The 20,034-nt window shown below is 45.1% G+C and overlaps 1 protein-coding gene across 1 annotated transcript in view; it reads left to right on the top strand.

Annotated features, from left to right (window-relative positions):
* The window catches only part of XPR1 (xenotropic and polytropic retrovirus receptor 1), a 577,436-nt gene that overhangs the window by 220,580 nt on the left and 336,822 nt on the right, over positions 1 to 20,034 (top strand). Inside the window, exon 3 of the mRNA XM_078643514.1 lies at positions 11,799 to 11,900. Coding sequence (XP_078499640.1) covers positions 11,799 to 11,900 — 102 coding nt within the window. The remainder of the gene's footprint in view (positions 1 to 11,798; positions 11,901 to 20,034) is intronic.

The raw sequence follows: 20,034 nt of genomic DNA, 5'->3' as shown, positions 1-20,034 counted from the left end.
CGTAGCTCGCTATTTACCTGATTTTTGTATTATTCTCCTTTGTGTCATCTGTATGTGAATCATGTAATTATTCATGTTTTGTATTATTACTTGATGTTGATATTGGGTTTTGACCTTCCTTCCACCCTTTTGTAAAGCGCTCTGATATCCTTCGGGATCTGGTTCGCGCTATATAGAACTTTATAAATAAATAAATAAATAAATAAATAAATCTTTTGCAAAAATCACTTGTGAAAAAACATATATTACAGTAACATTTATTTAGTATGTAGTGTATTATTTTGACCAAAACCTATTTTCATCAATTTTTACATTCCCTTGACCTAGTTCTATTCAATTAAGCTGTGGCGTTGAGCCCTTAATTGACATTGTTAAAAGCAAAATCACACGAGACACAATTCAACATGCTGTTGGCTGAAAATCTAGTAATAATTGGTGATAGCATATGTCATAGTGACATTTGTTAGGCTTGTGACATGCAAAATTAAATGTAGCTCCTAGCCTTTCTTTTTTTTCCCTTGTTGACAGTCAAGCGTTAAACTGCCCTGGGGGTTAGTTATGATAGCGTCATCTAAGCGCATATGCAGCATCTCACTGCTAATGGGCTCGCAGCTAAAAGCTGTTTTTTACCATAACAATGCAGCAGTAGAACGTGTATGGAAAAAAACCAGCGTGCTGGGTCCCTTCTTCCTGAGGCCATCCTAGAAGTGGACTTGATTTGGGTGGAGCGCAGGAGGCAACACTATGACTGACCCTGCATGAACAGGTGCAGCACGTGCTGCAGAGCTGCCCTCGGAGCACTGCCAGTGTTGCAAGCAGTCGTGAGCCGGTGCCCTGCATGAACAGGTGCAGCACGTGCTGCAGAGCTGCCCCGGGAGCACTGCCAGTGTCGCAAGCAGTCGTGATCTGGTGCTGCATGGACAGGTACAGCACGTGCTGCAGAGCTGCCCCCGGAGCACTGTCAGTGTTGCAAGCAGTCGTGAGCTGGGGCCCTGCCTTGAACAGGTGCAGCACGTGCTGCAGAGCTTCCCCGGGAGCACTGGCAGTGTTGCAAGCAGTCGTGACCCGGCCCTGCATGAACATGTGCAGCACGTGCTGCAGAGCTGCCCCGGGAGCACTGTCAGTGTTGCAAGCAGTCGTGAGCCGGGGCCCTGCCTTGAACAGGTGCAGCACGTGCTGCAGAGCTTCCCCGGGAGCACTGGCAGTGTTGCAAGCAGTCGTGAGCCGGGGCCCTGCCTTGAACAGGTGCAGCACGTGCTGCAGAGCTTCCCCGGGAGCACTGGCAGTGTTGCAAGCAGCCTGCCTTGAACAGGTGCAGCACGTGCTGCAGAGCTGCCCCGGGAGCACTGGCAGTGTTGCAAGCAGTTGTGAGCCGGGGCCCTGCCTTGAACAGGTGCAGCACGTGCTGCAGAGCACTGGCAGTGTTGCAAGCAGTCGTGACCCGGCCCTGCATGAACATGTGCAGCACGTGCTGCAGAGCTGCCCCGGGAGCACCGCCAGTGTTGCAAGCAGCCTGCCTTGAACAGGTGCAGCACGTGCTGCAGAGCTGCCCCGGGAGCACCGCCAGTGTTGCAAGCAGTCGTGAGCCGGGGCCCTGCCTTGAACAGGTGCAGCACGTGCTGCAGAGCTTCCCCGGGAGCACTGGCAGTGTTGCAAGCAGCCTGCCTTGAACAGGTGCAGCACGTGCTGCAGAGCTTCCCCGGGAGCACTGGCAGTGTTGCAAGCAGTCGTGAGCCGGGGCCCTGCCTTGAACAGGTGCAGCACGTGCTGCAGAGCACTGGCAGTGTTGCAAGCAGTCGTGACCCGGCCCTGCATGAACATGTGCAGCACGTGCTGCAGAGCTGCCCCGGGAGCACCGCCAGTGTTGCAAGCAGCCTGCCTTGAACAGGTGCAGCACGTGCTGCAGAGCTGCCCCGGGAGCACTGGCAGTGTTGCAAGCAGTCGTGAGCCGGGGCCCTGCCTTGAACAGGTGCAGCACGTGCTGCAGAGCACTGGCAGTGTTGCAAGCAGTCGTGACCCGGCCCTGCATGAACATGTGCAGCACGTGCTGCAGAGCTGCCCCGGGAGCACCGCCAGTGTTGCAAGCAGTCGTGAGCCGGGGCCCTGCCTTGAACAGGTGCAGCACGTGCTGCAGAGCTTCCCCGGGAGCACTGGCAGTGTTGCAAGCAGCCTGCCTTGAACAGGTGCAGCACGTGCTGCAGAGCTTCCCCGGGAGCACTGGCAGTGTTGCAAGCAGTCGTGAGCCGGGGCCCTGCCTTGAACAGGTGCAGCACGTGCTGCAGAGCACTGGCAGTGTTGCAAGCAGTCGTGACCCGGCCCTGCATGAACATGTGCAGCACGTGCTGCAGAGCTGCCCCGGGAGCACCGCCAGTGTTGCAAGCAGCCTGCCTTGAACAGGTGCAGCACGTGCTGCAGAGCTGCCCCGGGAGCACCGCCAGTGTTGCAAGCAGTCGTGAGCCGGGGCCCTGCCTTGAACAGGTGCAGCACGTGCTGCAGAGCTTCCCCGGGAGCACTGGCAGTGTTGCAAGCAGTCGTGAGCCGGGGCCCTGCCTTGAACAGGTGCAGCACGTGCTGCAGAGCTTCCCCAGGAGCACTGGCAGTGTTGTAAGCAGTCGTGACCCGGCCCCGCATGAACATGTGCAGCACGTGCTGCAGAGCTGCCCCGGGAGCACTGTCAGTGTTGCAAGCAGTCGTGAGCCGGGGCCCTGCCTTGAACAGGTGCAGCACGTGCTGCAGAGCTTCCCCGGGAGCACTGGCAGTGTTGCAAGCAGTCGTGAGCCGGGGCCCTGCCTTGAACAGGTGCAGCACGTGCTGCAGAGCTTCCCCGGGAGCACTGGCAGTGTTGCAAGCAGTCGTGACCCGGCCCTGCATGAACAGGTGCAGCACGTGCTGCAGAGCTGGCCCGGCAGCACTGCCAGTGTCGCAAGCAGTCGTGGGCTGGTGCCCTGCATGGACAGGTGCAGCACGTGCTGCAGAGCTTCCCCGGGAGCACTGGCAGTGTTGCAAGCAGTCGTGGGCTGGTGCCCTGCATGGACAGGTGCAGCACGTGCTGCAGAGCTGCCCGGGAGCACCGCCAGTGTTGCACGCAGCCGGGACCCGCACGCGCAGGAGCGCGCTGGGACATGCCCAGGCTGCCAGCTGCCCTGCACGCGCCCCCGGGAGGCCGCCTGTTCCTGGGTGTGAAGCTCGCGCGTCTGTTTATGCTACATTTGGCAAGTGGTGCGGAGCGAGTGAGATTTTAATTAGGAGTCTGGCTTTAAGTGGATGGAAGTAAGAGTATTAAGTAGGAGTAATTGTTCCCGCGCAGACCACGGCCTCGTGTCCAAACACGGGGACACCTCCTGGGCTGCTGGGCTCTCCGAGGGCCTCAGTATTTGCCCAGGGGGGGCTGCACAAAATCCGGTCAGTTTTGGAAGCCGGTGGTGAAGCGCGAGACGGAGTTTAGTGGAGTCAAACGCCCGGTCCGGCAGGCCTTGCGTCGGCGGCCGGGTCATGGGTTTAAGTGTTTGCGCGTCTAACCGAGGAATTAATGGTCCTGTTTTCTATGCTTCGTCATCCTTCGCAGCGTCAACCAGCCCTCAGGGTACACTACAACACTTGGTGCGACGACTTTTCCAGTCAAAAGGATTTATTCGAATCCACGGGCCTCTGCACCGCAGATAATGGCCTTTAAAAAAAGGAAAAAATATGTGTGTGTATGTGTATATATATATATATATATATATATATATATATATATATATATATATATATATATATATATATATATATATATATATATATATATATATATATATATGTATATATATATGTATATATATATATATATATGTATATATATATATGTATATATATATGTATATAAATGTATATGTATGTGTGTGTGTGTGTATATATATATATATGTATATATATATATATATAAAAAAAATCATTGATAGTGCATTCTATCTTGGTGGTTTGTAGCGCTGTAAATAACAGGTGTTAATCAGCTGAGACCTTTACTTGGAAAGCATCGTGGGAACTCCATGTCTGCTCTGACAGTCCATGGTGGGAAGCACCGGGTTCAAATGACCGACCGCAATAGACTTTTAAATCCTTCGCAGAAAGCGCTCCGAGGCCAGTCCTTTAGTGTGCTGAGGATAGAGCTGACTGAATACGGCACTAAGGCCAGGGCAATAGCTGTCATTGGAGGTTGAGTGGTACATGGTGCGTACACGTCAACATTTTAGAAGAGAAAAGTGGGAGATTAAAAAAGATAATAGGGAGAATGTATATCTTCCATTTGACTACTATTGAAACAAAGGCACTTTCAATCGGGAGACAGCCAAAATAAAGCCATTTTGGGCTTATAAAATCGGAGTCTCCCGCCTGAATCATATCTAATGGCATCTGTGATTGGTGTCATCAAATAACTTTGGGATGTGGCAAACATTGGTCCTGGTACTGACTGTCATGGCGAGTACTCTTGAACAGTGTCACTTTAAGGACCTGGTACTAGTAAGGACTTTTTGACATAGGAAACATGTTGGGCATAATTCCTGTAGTCAGGGCAGCTTCTTTCATGTTGTCACCTTTTTCTTAGTAAAGTGTTTAATGATGCACCGAAGCTTCATAAGAGCCTGGGAGAGTGAGAGGAAATGAAGGGATCAGAGGAAAGGAAATGAGAGATGACACCTGTGAATTGAAAGAGGAAACCCAAAACGCGTCAATATTGTATGCTCACCAATAGTAAGTATTTGTGGTCTGTCACGCACTGGTTTAGTTATAGATGCTAAGCACTCCTAGGCTGTTTCTGACTGTTTTTCTGATGTATGTACATGGATTAAGCAGAGACAAATACTGTTGGCATGTGTAATATAGCAAGTAAGCCCTTCTATGCGGCCTCACTCACTGGTTTATTTAGGTTTTTATTAGCACAGACATAATGTAGGTGAACGTTAGAGCTCTTTACAGAAAAAGCTAGGCGGGTTCATTTGACATATATGATCACACACACAATGAAAGAGCAACGCATTTATTTAGATAGTATAATTATCCAAAGGGAAACACAGTGTTTAAGTGTAAGTGTTTTTTAATGATGATGTAGGCTGATCAAAACAGGCAACAAGCTTAAGGAGCGAGTAATTTCAGTTTGATTAAAATTGGTGTCATGGGTTCATATTTCCGTGAGTTGGTGATCAGTCTCGAAGCCGCACTGATAATGGCATTTAGAGGTGCTGTCCTGGTAGTATGCAGGGTTGTGAGTATGGCTATATCATATTCCAGTCTTTAGATGGAAACTGATAGGACAGCTCGGTTTCAATTAATCTCAGGAAGTACCCATAGGCTTCTCCAGACACTGATTTATTTCATGTTTGTCTAAAGGTTGAACTTGGGGCAGGCACCTGGTAAGGTTCTTTGTACTGTGGCTAGAAACGTAATTCCTATCTTTGGGCAAGAGAAATTCTACTGGCCTTAGAGAGACCACGCTTTTTTTATTGGTTGTGGTGTTTCCCCACAGTCATTCACTATGATCGCGGTGTGTATCGACTGCTTGCTCCATGGCACCACATATCGTATTTGTCTACTCTCGTATCCTATTCTTGCATCTCCATCAATCCCTTATTTTACCTTCACCAATTCTACCTTCCACCTGGACTGTGGTCCTCAGGCTTGTGAAAGCCATCTGTTGCCAAGGAGCCGTGCTTCCCAAGGCCAGCATCGGATACAGGCTGCTTAGAAACCTTGCTCCCTGGTTACTGCAGAGCAATTACTGAGAAGGAGCGGGCTCTTTGTTTGCAGATGATTCTCTGTTTGTAGGGGAGTCAGTGGCCTTGGAGCATTGAAGGACGGGGTGAGGGGTGCGGAGGGGCAGCATGGAAGAGAGTAGGGGGGTGTTGAAGGACTTTCACAGCTATGTAGGGATTGGCTTAGCATTTCATACCTTGTGGCATCTCCTGACAACAAGGTTTCTGAGGAGAATTCACATTTTCAACAGCACAGAGATGTTTCTGCAGTACGTTTAACCGATGTGGGGGGAGGGCAGGAGCACGTGTCTCGCAACACAAAGTGATTCCCCGCTGTATAGTAGGCTTGATTATTTGCATTGTGCTTTTTAGTCACAGCGCAGAATCTCTAAGGTGCAAAGAGGACCAGGATGGAGGAAAGGAAATAATTAAATCGAGGCAACAAGAAGTCAACTTTGTGGATTGAGGGTTTTTCTCCAATTCACTGGTATTTCCTCTGATGACATGCTAGTTTGTCACGAGATATTGCCCTAGCTGGATGGGTGTTAGGGAGTGTTAGCAGGATGTAACAGGGAAGGGAATGAGGGCAAAGTTAGAGTGTCGAGCCAGGGATTGCTTAGTGAGAGGAAGAATGGTGCACCACTAGAAAGACACTACGGCAGCCAAGATGTCCCCTGAAAGGCTGTAGACTGCCTATGTTCTCTAGGTCTGCATTCAGATCTCTCATACACCCTAGGCGTAATGGATACATTTACCTGTGTGCACAGACCTAGAGGGAGCTGTAAGGAGGCTGAGCTTGGGGCCCCTTATTTGCTTGCTTGCTCTGGCTTCAAGTAGAGCAGTTTCTGGTTTGTGAAGTCTACAGTGGCCCGGACAGGGCTGTCATTGCTTAGGAGTTCACACTACGACTAGCTGGGCAGTGCCTTTAGTGCTCCGTGTGACTGGAACCAAGTGGTGTTGGAGTGACTATTTGGGAGACGTTCAATACACGTGGGGAATGTAGAGTGCAGGACTCTGCCAGTTTTGCTTGATATGTTTTGGGGCATCCACAAGAAAACCGATTTGCAGGACTTGATATTGGGAATTATGTAACGACCCGCACTGGCAGATCAGTAGGGCCACCTCCCAGCCATGGGCTGGCATGGGCTGGGCCCCCATGAATGGAGGCACCCACCCGCTGACCACAGGAGACCGCACTACAACCCAGCTGATGAATGCCGTGTCCCCTCTCTGTTCTCAGCTGAATACATTTACCTCCGTAACTCATGCATAAAATTGATGTCCGACACCCATCAGAGCTGGCGTCTGTTCATTAGTCTCTAATGAGGTATGGCGGTTGAGCTTTCAATAAGCCTTTTGAATATTGAGAACCAGTTACAGTCAGAAGAGCACTGAAGACTCTTGTTTGAATTTCTGGAGTCCCATTTAGTGTTTGGAACCACTTTTAGCTTTTAACGCTGAGGCTAGAGAAATTTCATTTATATGTACTCCCATAATTTATGCACAGGCCAACAGGTATTGTACACTAATGACTGCATTTTGTACTCCTGTTAAACATTGCAGTCTCTTTTGCAGTATTTCAGATGGGCTTCGACTGCAACCTATTCCCCCTGTTACTCTAGCTAAAGTATTGTAGTTTGGACCCCTGCGTCCCAGGCAGTCTCTGTCTAATGATTATGGCCTGTAATAAGGTTGTGGCTGAGATTTGTAAACAGCATTTCTGTAATTTCGGTAGTGTACTACCCAATCAGCATATTCTTTCCTCTCTTTGGTTTCTGCGATTGCATCCAGATATATAACACAACAACTGACATGCATCTAAAACTAGCCAGAACTATTGGCTATGTCAACGGCTGGTAGCTTTTTATGATAAATGAGTGACAAAAATGATTTTGTTGTACCTGATTAATATTGAAATTGTTTCAGTTCTGAAATTATAAGTCTGTGAATTAAGCATTACTGAGGCCAGTGAAAGGAGTAGTCATCTACAGAGTGTCTCATTTGCTCCTGTTAGGTTCATTCTATGTTAGACATGTATGCCCTTTTTTCTTACCACCTCCATGTGTCTATAATAGATCTCTCTTTTAGCTATAGCACCCTCTTTTTCACTGTTTCTTGAATGCACTTCTTCACAACTACTTCACTTCCCCTCCCTGCAAATGCACAATGCACAATGCACTCCCTCACTTGTAATCACTGCATTTTCTTTTACTTTCAACTTGTCAATACTTTGACACCTGTTTAACTTCTTTACACACATGTGCACAGAAAAGCAGTTGCAACTGGAATACATGACCATTGCTCTGTGCGCTCAGCAGAGAGGCCAGGGATTGGATGACCGTGTATTCTGTACACCATTTAGACCAACAGACAGGCGCTATGAGACACTCACACTGCCTTCACCCTCCACTCCAGAGCTCTTGATCGCGGTGCCTTATAAACACCAATATGTGACTCTTTACAAAGTATGCACCATACACCAGTAATATGCTACTAAAAGAAAACACAGAAACAAAATATCCTGGAAATATGTTACCTAATCTTGCATTTCCTAAGAGTGTTAAACATGTGAAATATATCCAGAAACCAAACTGCTGACATGTATTACTTTAGAGTTTTTTACATTCATTGCTCAGAAATGTATTATCGGAGAACCGGACAGTCCTGGCTCACATAAAGCTCTGCAGTGAGTACCTTGTGCGAATGACCGCAGCCTGTACCCCTGTTACTCGAATGGCAGCACTATTTGTAGTTCTGTATTTCCGCCTCAGGATCGCCTACTGTTGCCGTGTTAATTCTTGTTAGGAAATGCAATTTTGGCCCCTTTTCCTTGTGGGTAAGGACTGAAGACTCCTTCACCCAGTGACATGGTACTTTAATGGCATGGTACTTTTATGTTCAGCCTTTTCCACTCATAAGGTGTTGATCGTTCAAAAGGTACATATTCTTTGCAGCCTTGACTGTTACAAATTGCACCAATACGTTAGGAAGAGTGGAGCCTAAGATACTTGCCCAGTCCTCAGAAGCTCTAATATACTTGTATACAAGAGTGTTCAGAACCAAAAGCGCTACAGAATCAGACAAATGGCAGAAACACACTTTTCAGGTGCACCCAGTGCTTTAAATGGGCAGGTACTCTCGGGTACTCAGTACCTGCACTTCTTTAATTTGGAAGGGATAATTCCGGCTCTTGTCACCCCTGCTCTGATGCTTTTAATGGGAGAGTGCCGGAAAGTCTCAGCAGCAAACGGGTAATCTGTGACAAGGGGTACCTGCAGTTCATTTCAAGCACTGGGTGTGCCTAACGTGCCGGCCTCGCCTTTCCCTTCCTCCATGTACCAGTGTGGCTCTCTACCTCTCTCCTTTCTCTTCTGATTGGAAGATGAACCTGAAGACTTGGCTAGGATGATGATTATCATTCTTCTGAGGAGCGCAGTAACATGAGAAAGCCAGTGTTGAACCTATTGCTTTCTGAAGTTTTTAAATGACCACGGTGAACAGTCTTGTGTGACACTCGTTGCAGTATTTGATGTCAGTGCCAGGAACGAAATTGACACAAGTTCAATTTATCTTGAGTTCCAAAAGAGGGCTCTCCTGTAAGGTTTTTTAAATTGATCATGCCATGGTTATAACAGTTAGGACGACATGCACGTGTATTTGGGTGTATCAGCTCGTTTCCAGTTCACATTTTTATTATAGCTATGTTTATCAGTAAAGCATGGGAGGCTTTTATTGGATTTTGCTTTGAGGAAAAAAAAAATGATTAAAAATGGTGGCATTAACGGGGAATTCTGTTTCGTGCAGATCCCTTGTATAGAGTGAAGTCAGAGAAAGAACATTTTTATCTTTCATAGAAAATATAGCGTTTTGCAATTCCGTACTGAAGGGTACATACCGAAATGTAAGTTGAATTTGACGTTTTTAACCTTCAAGCGTGAGTGTGGTTTTTCCTCTGAGGCTTGGGTATCCAACCTGTCAGAATTCCGTCAGACTTCCGTATAGTCAAGAAATGAGTTTTAAGGCTGATCTTGTACGTCACAGGCAAGCTGGTTACTTTAAACATAGGCTGTATGTCTTCCACATGAATATATTCGTGAATGAATTTAAGATTATCCTGTCGATTTGGGTGGTTTAGCAAGATGGTTAAGCACAGTGGTTTAGTACAGAGGACCGTCTTTTAATGTTTGAGGTGTAGCTTTCTTTGCTCTTCCACCTCAATAAAGTAAAGTCCACAACAAAAGTCAGTACACCTTAGCCTAAAACACAACTACAGTTAAGGACTTTGAATAGTATAATGTACTTGAGACTATCCCTCAAATACTCCCTGATCACCAAGGTGGTTTCTAATGAAAATATCAATGTCACCTTGCTGTTAATAATGGGCTTGCTGTATTTTGTGCCACGAATCCTCAGCCTTATTGCTCACACATTCCCTAATCAGATAGGCCTCCTACCATGCCTCAGTAATAATAAACCAGGTTTTTTCCGCCTTCCTCTTCTTTTTTGCTCTGTTGTTCCTTTTAGCTTTTTACATTCATTGTAACTTTAAGAGCCTACATATTGTACTGAAATGCCACTGGGAAACCTGTCACTTTTTGAAATGGAAACTCCGCTACAGAAACGAAGGTGCTTATTTCTTACGATATGTTGATTAGTAAATCACAGGCATGGTGCACAGTGTTGTAAGGCTACAACTGGGATTAGAGGATTGAAGAAGTTGGGACATGGATGACTCAGGTGCTTGATTTTGTAAATTTTGTTTAAACTATCCAAATAAAGCCACTGGATGTTCTGTTACCCCTCTTTACCTTTAATACATGATAGTTTTCATTTGCTATGTTACTGTTGCAATCGGGGCACCCGCAGATCCCTTGTTTGGTAAGACTTCTGCTGAATTAAGATATCATGCTACAATCATGTCTGGCTGCACAATGTGCTGTGCGCAGAATTTGGCCATATTTTACAAATTGGTTGATTTTGGATCTTCCAAAGTGGTGATTGCAGTTTTTTTGCTGATGCTTGTGTCAATAGTTTAGTAACTGGATGCTCTTATCATTAAAGTATGAAAACTCTGTAAAGCTGTGTTCTTTTATGCAGATCTATTGTACTAACTGTACATTCCTATGGATCAGGAAAGGTTAAGTTGTCTCTTTTGCATACATTTTGTTACCTCTCACAGTAGGACACATGCTGCAGCTAAGAGTACTTGGATTGCATATTGTGCTAGGAAACGTTTAGAAACACGATAACCCCCAAATTCCCGCACCCCTTAACTCAGCTCAACTCAACACTCTGCTTAACTGCCTATTTCCAGGTTAGGGAAAGAGCACACATCCTAGTCTCAAATGCACATACATTTTTGGAACACTAGAAGCCACACTTTTTTTCACGCTAACATTCTTAAGCTGGTATCTTGATTTGGCTAAAGCGACCTTACTGTTTATCTGGGTGGAATGTGCAGCCATTGTTTGGTCATCTATTCTGAACATAAACCATGGTTTGTTCATGAACATAAAAACAGGGCATTCATCTTTCTTAACCAGTGTTGAAATGCAAACTTTACCGCAGCAAAGGTCTCAAGCTCAATATGTGCTTTAAAAGTTTACATTCGACTCTGGCCTCCTTCAGACCTACCTGAGACTTTATATTTATCAGACTACTTAACATCTATTATTTATGAAGGTATTTTAGCGCCTTTGCGGCTCCTATTTTAATACATATTGTTAGGTTTTCATGTCTCCTATATAGTCTAAAATTGGGAGAGACAGAAAACTACCACATGTGGGCTAGAGGAATTATTGAAAATCAGTTTAAAATTAAATATTTATAAAATGATCAAGATCAGGCGCATTGTTGATTGGGATGGGTTGGTTTCTTAGTTGCTTGTGTTCTTGCGTGCACTGCCGAAGTTGCCCGGGCGCTTTACTCAGTTCTTTGTTCCCTCTGTACACTCACTTCTTCCTCTCTTCCCCATTTCCACTTGTTCTCTTCCTACCATTCCTCCTTTCTGCAACTTTGATATATCTTGCGATGTGAATTTCATCTGATTTGTTATCTTCTCTCTCACAGTTACAGATGAAGACACAGTCAAGAGGTATTTTGCCAAGTTTGAGGAGAAGTTCTTCCAGACCTGTGAAAAGGAACTTGCCAAAATCAATACCTTTTATTCAGGTAAGGGCAGTCAGCAAGCCTGTAGGTAAAGTTACTCTGAGCAATGCCTTCCTTTCAGGGGATTTGTGGGTTATAGGTGACTGATATTTCATATATATTTATCTGTCTACACACAGGACCAGTTATTTGCAGTAAAAGAGGGATTGCCATTGGAAGGGTTTGGGAACCAAGTGTCTGCTATGGGGCGCAGCCGCTGGAACAACATCCATTTAGCCAGTAACCTGCTGCAATTTGAAAACGTGCTGAAGATATACCTCTTTAAATTTACAGTACAATGCAGTAGTGATTCTTTAATGCTCCCTGAATCCAGTTACCTCTTCAGTCATGTTTGCTGCATCTTAGCATTTGATTCCGTGAAGTACTCTGCTACCTTTCAGCTAGGTTTGTGCTATACGAATACTATTTTTGACATATATACATCCTGTGGCTAAAGAGAGCCTGCACTAGCATGGTGCAGGATTAGCTACAAAAGGAATCATATACCTGGCAACATTGACCTCCAGCACAGAGTGTTTCAGTTATTTCCTACAACACTGCGAGCCTCTCTCACACAGAGAATAAGCTATAGTTTGGGCTAACGTCCCACTGATAAGTCTTCGTGCTTTCGGAATATAATTTCTTGCCTGTCATCCAATGTTTACTTGCATTATGGTTTCACCTGCTGACAATGCCATGTTAAGGTTCCAGCCAAGCCAGTTTGTTTAGGCCCCATCTTCAGATGCCAATTACTGTCAAGCAGGAACCAACTCTAGAAATGTGCCATTGTTTCTGTTTTTGGGATGCTGACTACCATATAGACTTTAAACCTCAACTAGATTACCTCATCTCATTCATATTTTTGATAAGCCAGGATAAGTATTTTGGTCTCCCCATTTACTGTTGACTAAATGTGTTACTCTGCCTGTCTATACTCTATAGACAGGCGGACTGACACACCTTTTAGTCAATAGCTAATGGGGAGACTAAAATACGTCGCAGGTCATAGACAATGAATCGAAACATTGTTGCAATGCATTGGAAATGCATTTGTACTCCTAAAAGTGTTTTTGCAACTAAATGCGATTTGTGCCCATAAAAAGCTTCCAGAGTCTTGTGGATGTTGAACCTGGGTGATTTTGCACTGTGAAGTGATTTCACACCTAAATGTGATTTGTGCTTCTAAATGTTTTCCACAGTCATGTTGATATCGTGCCACAGGTGATTTTGCACTTCAGCGGGCAATCAACCAAACGTGATTTCTTACTGATATACTCCTTTTCAACCTGATATGACATCTCACTATCACATTTCATCGCTGCACTGCAAGATTCCACATCTAAATGTGATACCACAAACTTTGCGCTAATGGTGATTCTGCTCACAAATGTAGTTGCGCATCTAAACCTGATTTTTACTCACAAAAATGTTTTTGGACATATATACGTCTTCACACTCTGGTTGGTGTTGCAAGAACTGTAATTTTGCACTTAAATGTACATTGTTCAACTGCAAGTAATTTTCTCTCCTGTTGAGGTTATGCCAAGGGTGATTTTGTACCTAAATATGTTTTTGCTCCTAAATGTAATGTGTGGTCCAATTAGTGTTTAAACAATTCTTCTAATCTTGCACCTAGATTTTCAGATACATCTGATTTGTTCTTCTAAAGGGTTAGACTTTGAGGTTTCTGATTGACAAGGTATATACCCTGTCCAAGCTGGAGCCACAATCCTAGTCGGGGTAAGTCAGATACACAACCTAAATTAACCTGTGCTCACCCTCTGGTAGCTTAGCACAGCGTAGTCAGGCTTAACTTTAGAGGCAATGTGTAAAGTATTTGTGCAACCCTTTAATTTCATTAACACATTGAAAACACTACAAAAAGACTCCCCACCAGTTTGGAAAAATAGAGAATATTTATCTAACAAGACCAAAACACCAAAAATCCAATCAGTAGAAGTTGAGATGTGAAGTTTTAAATATTAAATCCAAAACAAGTGTTTAGAAGTCAATAGCGCTTAAAAGGTTACTTGAGGTTGCACTAGACTGGGGTGAATCTAAAGTTCAGCCTGACTACGATGGAGAGCAGGCTGGCCACAGAACTCAAACAGGGCCCACTGAAAGGCCCACTGAAAAAGTACCTTGTACGGAGCAGGGGTTGGCGTCGGAGTTTACTGCGTCAGTTCCGATTCACGCAGTTTTGTCGATGCGTCTGAGTCGAGCCTCGCAGTCTGTGTCGAAGGATCAGCTCTGCGTCAGTGTCCAACCTTGCAGTGGGTTTTGAAGGATCCGCGCTGCGTTGTGTTGAAGCTTGCAGTCAGGATCCGCGCCGTTGTCGAATTGGCACTGCATTAGTTTGATCGGGGCAAAGGTGTCACTGCTTCACTTTTTGCAGAAAACAGCTGCAGAACCCACTTCTGATGCCCAGGACTGGAGTGATAAAAAAGGGGATGATGGACGGAGCGTTTGAGCAAATCAAACACTCACCCCCAGTCAACTGATCTGGGTTTAATCCATCACCATTCTTTAGCCCACTCAGCCACCCCATTTCAGACATGGCTATATGCAAATCAGTCTGACCCTGTGCCTCATGGGAACAGTCCAGCCCGAACCGCCAAGCCATGTCTTCCATGGACCGGAAACAAGAATCCTGGGACCGGTTTCGGATTCATAATCCTCATCAGCCAGGCTATCTTGAATCCAGTGGCCAAGTGAGCAAGGGACTCACGTCTGAGCATACCCTGCCACACTTAAGCGAACAAAGCGATACAAAAGGGGATGATGGACGGAGCGTTTGAGCAAATCAAACACTCACCCCCAGTCAACTGATCTGGGTTTAATCCATCACCATTCTTTAGCCCACTCAGCCAACCCATTTCAGACAGGACTGGAGTGGGCACCTCTGGTAAGGGTAGGATTCACAGATGGAAGAGATCAGCAGAGTTGCAATAAGTCAGTGCAGTGTCCCTGAGATTTCAGAAAAAAGGAGGCACGTCAGCAATCCCTTGTAGAAACTTGGGTTCAAAGATGTAGAGAGCAGGGCCAGTCCCTCTCACTCCCAGGCAAAAAGCGGCAAGCCAATACAGCTGACCGGGTAGCAATGGCAGTCCATCTTACAGCATGGCAATCAGCAGACTGCAGGCCAGCACAGCAAAGCAGTTAGCAAAGTGGCAGTCGCTCCTACAGCACAGCAGCTCTTCTTCCAGGCAGAAAGTCCTTGGTTCCACCAATGTTCTGGTTTGGTGTTGTCAGGGGTCCAATACTTAAATGGACCTTTGAAGTGGGGGAGACATCAAAGAGGCCTTTGAAGATCGAAAGGTCCCTGCCTCTCCTGCCCTGGCTCTGAACACTTTAAAGGGGGGGATGCAGCTCTTTGTGTGGGGACATGCTCAGCCCTATTTAGGTGCAAATGTGAGCACCTCCCTCCCAATCTACCTCAGGAAGGCCCATCAGCATGGTGATGGGCCATAAACATGCAAATGTCACACCGTAGCTCCCTTTGTGTGACTGTCTAGAGGGAATGCACAAAGCCCATCTATCACCCAACCCAGACGTGTATTCAGTTACAGGCAGAGGCACAGAATGGTTAAAGTAAGAAAATACCAATTTTCTAAAAGTGGTATTTTTAGGCTTACAATTTAAAATCCGACTTCACCTCAAGTTGTGATTTTAAATTGTGAATCCAGAGACTTCAAATTCTAAATCTCTATCTTTTCTCAATTGGAAATTACACTTAATTGATGTTTTAAGGCAATCCCAAAGTTAACCTATTGGAGAGATAGGCCTTGCAGTAGTGAAAAAAGAGTGTAGCAGTTATTCACTTCCAGGACATGTAAAACTCAAAAGTACATGTCCTGCCTTTTAAATACACTGCTCCCAGCTCATTTTACTGCATAGGGCCTACCTTTGGGGCGATTTACATGAAATAAAAGGGAAGGTTTGGGTCTAGCAAGTAGGTTAACTTGCCAGGTCAAAATGGCAGTTTAAAACTGCATACACATGCTCTGCAGTGGCAGACCTGAGCCATGTTTAAAGGGCTACTGAGAGGGTGGTACAATCTGTCCTGCAGGCCCACTAGTAGTTGTTTTGCTTTTACTTGCAAGACTACTTAAAATCATCAAAGTTGACACTTGCCGGTCTGGTATTTTCAAGAGCTGAACACAAACACAAAACGTTCTGGCATGTGACCAACTTCCGAAACAAACATTTTGGTTTGCTGTTGCTTTTATTGATTACTCACTTTAAGACTGTTTCCATACAGTATGTGTTTTTTCTGAAATTAACATTTGTAGGTGTGTCACATTTACCCTTTTTGGTTACCTCTTTTATCATTTTGAGAATGTTTTATTCATCATCAAACACAGTGATTTAAAAAGGTTTATGTTTCAGCTTTAAGTCCCCATCAATTCACCCATACCTCCCTTTACCACTACACACCCCTGAACCCTAAACTCACCCTCATCTTCCTTTACCTCTACCCATCCCTGAACCTTCGTTACCTTCACCTCCATTTACCTCTATACACCCCTAAACCCTCAAGACACCCTCCCTGCACCTTATTATACCCACCCCTGAACCCTCGAGTCACCCTCACCTCCCTGACCCACTCCTGAACCCTAAAATCATCATTACCTACCTTCACCTTTACCCATCCTAAAACCCTAAAATCACTTGTTTTTAAAATAAAAAGAATGTTATTGAAAGAAAATATCTGCTTGGTAAAGTATTGAATGGTAAAGGTACAAATAATTACCTGCCCGCAAAAGACTGTTTAGTAAAGTGTCTGCATGGTAAAGGCTGCACAGTAAAAATCTGTTTCCCCTCAGGCAGGACACATAACCTGCCCCTTCCTTAAACATTCTTCTGCCTTCATCCTAGCTCCCCTAAATGTTTTGGGAGCACTGTTTGTTATCTTATGCCCATCAGAATGCTTGGCGGGTATCACTGTATCTTTGACAGTTCCCGTCATTATAATTTCCTTGCTTCTCTTTGATCAGCGAGTGACAGCTTCACTTCCTCTTCATGTGTTTGACCCTACCCTGAATCATGGCCCAAATTCTGCATCCTTTGAGCAGTGTCTTTCCACTGCTTGCCACTTGCACCTCCTCTTCCTTCCACATTGTTGCTCGCCCTGAACTCCCCACCCTCCTCCTGCGTTGTTGCTTTCCCGCTCCACCCTTGCATCTTCCCCAATTGTTACTTGTCTTGTCCACCTCCCAGCAGAGAAAAGGCTGCTAAAAATCATGCCAAGATGCTACAAAGATACATATGGCAATGCGCTTCCTTCTCCACATCGCCTTTTTGGCACTGTGTTCATGTAGGGCTTCACCTCAGAAGTAAGATAATTTATTGTTTTTTTGTGTGAAGACAATGAAAAATCCCAAAATAAGAAATCGGATCATTGCCCTTCACGGTCCGCACTGGTTGCGTCATAACTTTTTTCTTTTTTTAGCTTTCAGCCATGCTGGTGCAACATGGCTAAAAGAAACTGACCAAGTCGATAGCTCTCCCGTAGGCGAGAACTATTGACTTTGCCAATGCTTGTCTTCTTAGTATTAAAGAACACAAACATATCTTACGGGAAATACATTTCTATCTCAGGCTACCATGACTTGAAATGTGCCAACCTGATCTCGGATATCAACCTTCATATCTTCACCACATGGTTTGTTACCCCAAAGACCCTTAAAGCTTCTTCCATGGGTAGAGATGCCACAACTGATAACATGCTTACCATATCTACTGATTGTAATCACACTAGCTCACCCTATTCTGCTGCCCCTATTGTTTGTTATCTTCCCTGGAGAATGAAGCCAGGCAGCATAATTCCTTTAGGAATAAACTAGCTGAATTACTGTTAAGGACCAAAACCACAGCCCTCTGAGTAGCCACACTTATTCCTTGATACAGCTCCCTTTGTCAGCCAATCTCCAAGCCTGACAATTTTCCACAGAAGGGTTCCATTACTCATAGGCATGATTAACATGAGAGGTGTGATTAATCACCACTTAGGTCTTTACAGCCACTTACTATTGACCACAGCACAAATCTCCCCAAAATAAACTGCTTGACATCAAACTGAAGCTGACTCACCTGCAGGAGTGTAAACAGTCAGCAAACCACACCTTCTTAACCTGCCTAAACTCCCCACCATCTCTGCTGTTTCACCTAGTGCAACATCCTTCCTTCTGAAGAGTCAACATTCACAGCAGACTCAATGCTTTTAAGCATTCCTTCTCAAATGTTACCTCTAACGCACCCAACACACTCTAATACGTTGTGATCGCCAATCCCAGAAAACATTCTATTACCACAGTCCCCAGAGTTAGATATCGTAAACACAATCAAAGATCAGTCTGCCCAAGCAACCTAAGAAGAGTCACCCTCCGTCAACCCAGCTACTCCTCATTGTAGCAAAAACAGTGCCTTGGAGACTGGGCACTTGGATGAGTTTTTGGGCACAGGAAAACAGGCATGGGTTTACAGCTATGAAGTGACAACCTTTTTTGAGGGTTTGGCAGAGTCAAAACTGGTCTAGGGAATACTATGTAGTTGTCCCCTTTAAGTTGACTAATCCACTCTACAGTTTGGGATCTCCTCTCTGGAACTGCATGAAGATCTGTCGGTGAGAGTAACTCTTACATGTGATTACAGGATTAACGCTTGCAGCTCCGGACCATCATGTTTCTGTACAATATCTAGTTCATTACTATTGTTAGCAGTCTGCTGGTGGAAAGAGTGAGACAGACTGCAGTGACTAGGATGTGGAGGTGACCTATATCTGTCGTTGTGCCCATCACTCTTGCGGTTGGAGCTGGGTGTGACTCATAAGATGAGGCACTGCTTTACCAGGAGGGTTGAGTTCATATCCATGGACCAGCCAGCAGCACTTGGTCTAATCTTCAGTCAACAGATCCCACAACAGCCATAAAAGTGGACTAATGGGGCTAATTAAAACCAGTATAATTAAAGGAGCGTGTCTCCTAAGGCTTTATACCATTCTGGGGTGGACTTCATTTGTGTGTGTGTGTGTTAACTCTATCCTGCAGAGTGCTGAATAGCCAGACTACCACAGTGAATACATCTAGTTACAGTGCAGTTAGATACATGAACATCTGAAGTTATTATAAGTTCATGTATATATGTCTTCATATTTGTAAAGCGCCCTTAACGGTGTGGCCCCTGTTGTATAAAATGTAAAACTAAAGACTTATTGGTCTGAGGACTCTAATACAACTTCCATGATTGTCCTCATTCAAGACAGTGATCTCAATACTATTTCCCTGGCAGAAATCTAGTACTGCTCATTTTCCATGCCACTGTTTTACCTCTAGGGTATAACTTCCTCCACCTCAACAGAGCAGAAAAAGTTGCTTGCCTTTATCCACAAGCAATCCCTTAAGCGCAAACTCCTTATTTAAATGCCTTACTGTGGAGATTACAAACACAGCACCTAAACCACAGAGGCTAAGCATTTTCTATTGCCCACCTGGCATTATAAAGAGTTTTATTGATATTTTTGTTGTTTATAAGACAAATCAACTCGCCTCCTCTTGTGATCAGATTTCTGGGTGAGATTTCAACCTGCAACTGGAAACACCAGCACACCCCTCTTTAAATCCTTCTAATTGGACAATATCCTTCAACAACATTGCACTTCCCCTACCAACAACACGTTCTGTGTTCTGGGCCTGATTACACATTTCCACACCACTCAAATTGGTTTGATCAGATGCCGCCATTATTTCTTTTGATTTCCCGACCTTCATGCACCGTCACTGTACGAAACTGGAGGCAGAAATTGTTAAACCTAGAGCCTCCCACCCCCACACACATTGACAACAGCCATGTGGCGTTTGGAGGATAGTATAACATTTCCCTGGATTGGATTAATGTTATAGGGTGGATCGCGTGTTTCCAAGTCAGGAAGGAGTTTTGCGGCCCCATACATCCGAATGGTCTAATGCCTTTTTACGTCATTTAAAACCCAGCGGCCCTGTTGTCTTTTGCTAGGTCACTTTTTGGTTTTGCTCGTGCCCGGTAACACTTTTGTTCACATTGCAAGATTATGTAATATGGAAAGATCATCCTTTATTGTGCGCGGGCTCTGCCGACTGATAAACACGTGTCCTAAAATAGCCCAGTCAGGAAATACTGC

This window comes from Lissotriton helveticus, chromosome 1_1, assembly GCF_964261635.1.
Source record: "Lissotriton helveticus chromosome 1_1, aLisHel1.1, whole genome shotgun sequence".
Taxonomy (NCBI): Eukaryota; Metazoa; Chordata; class Amphibia; order Caudata; family Salamandridae; genus Lissotriton; species Lissotriton helveticus.
This window is presented reverse-complemented; position numbering and strand designations above follow the sequence as displayed.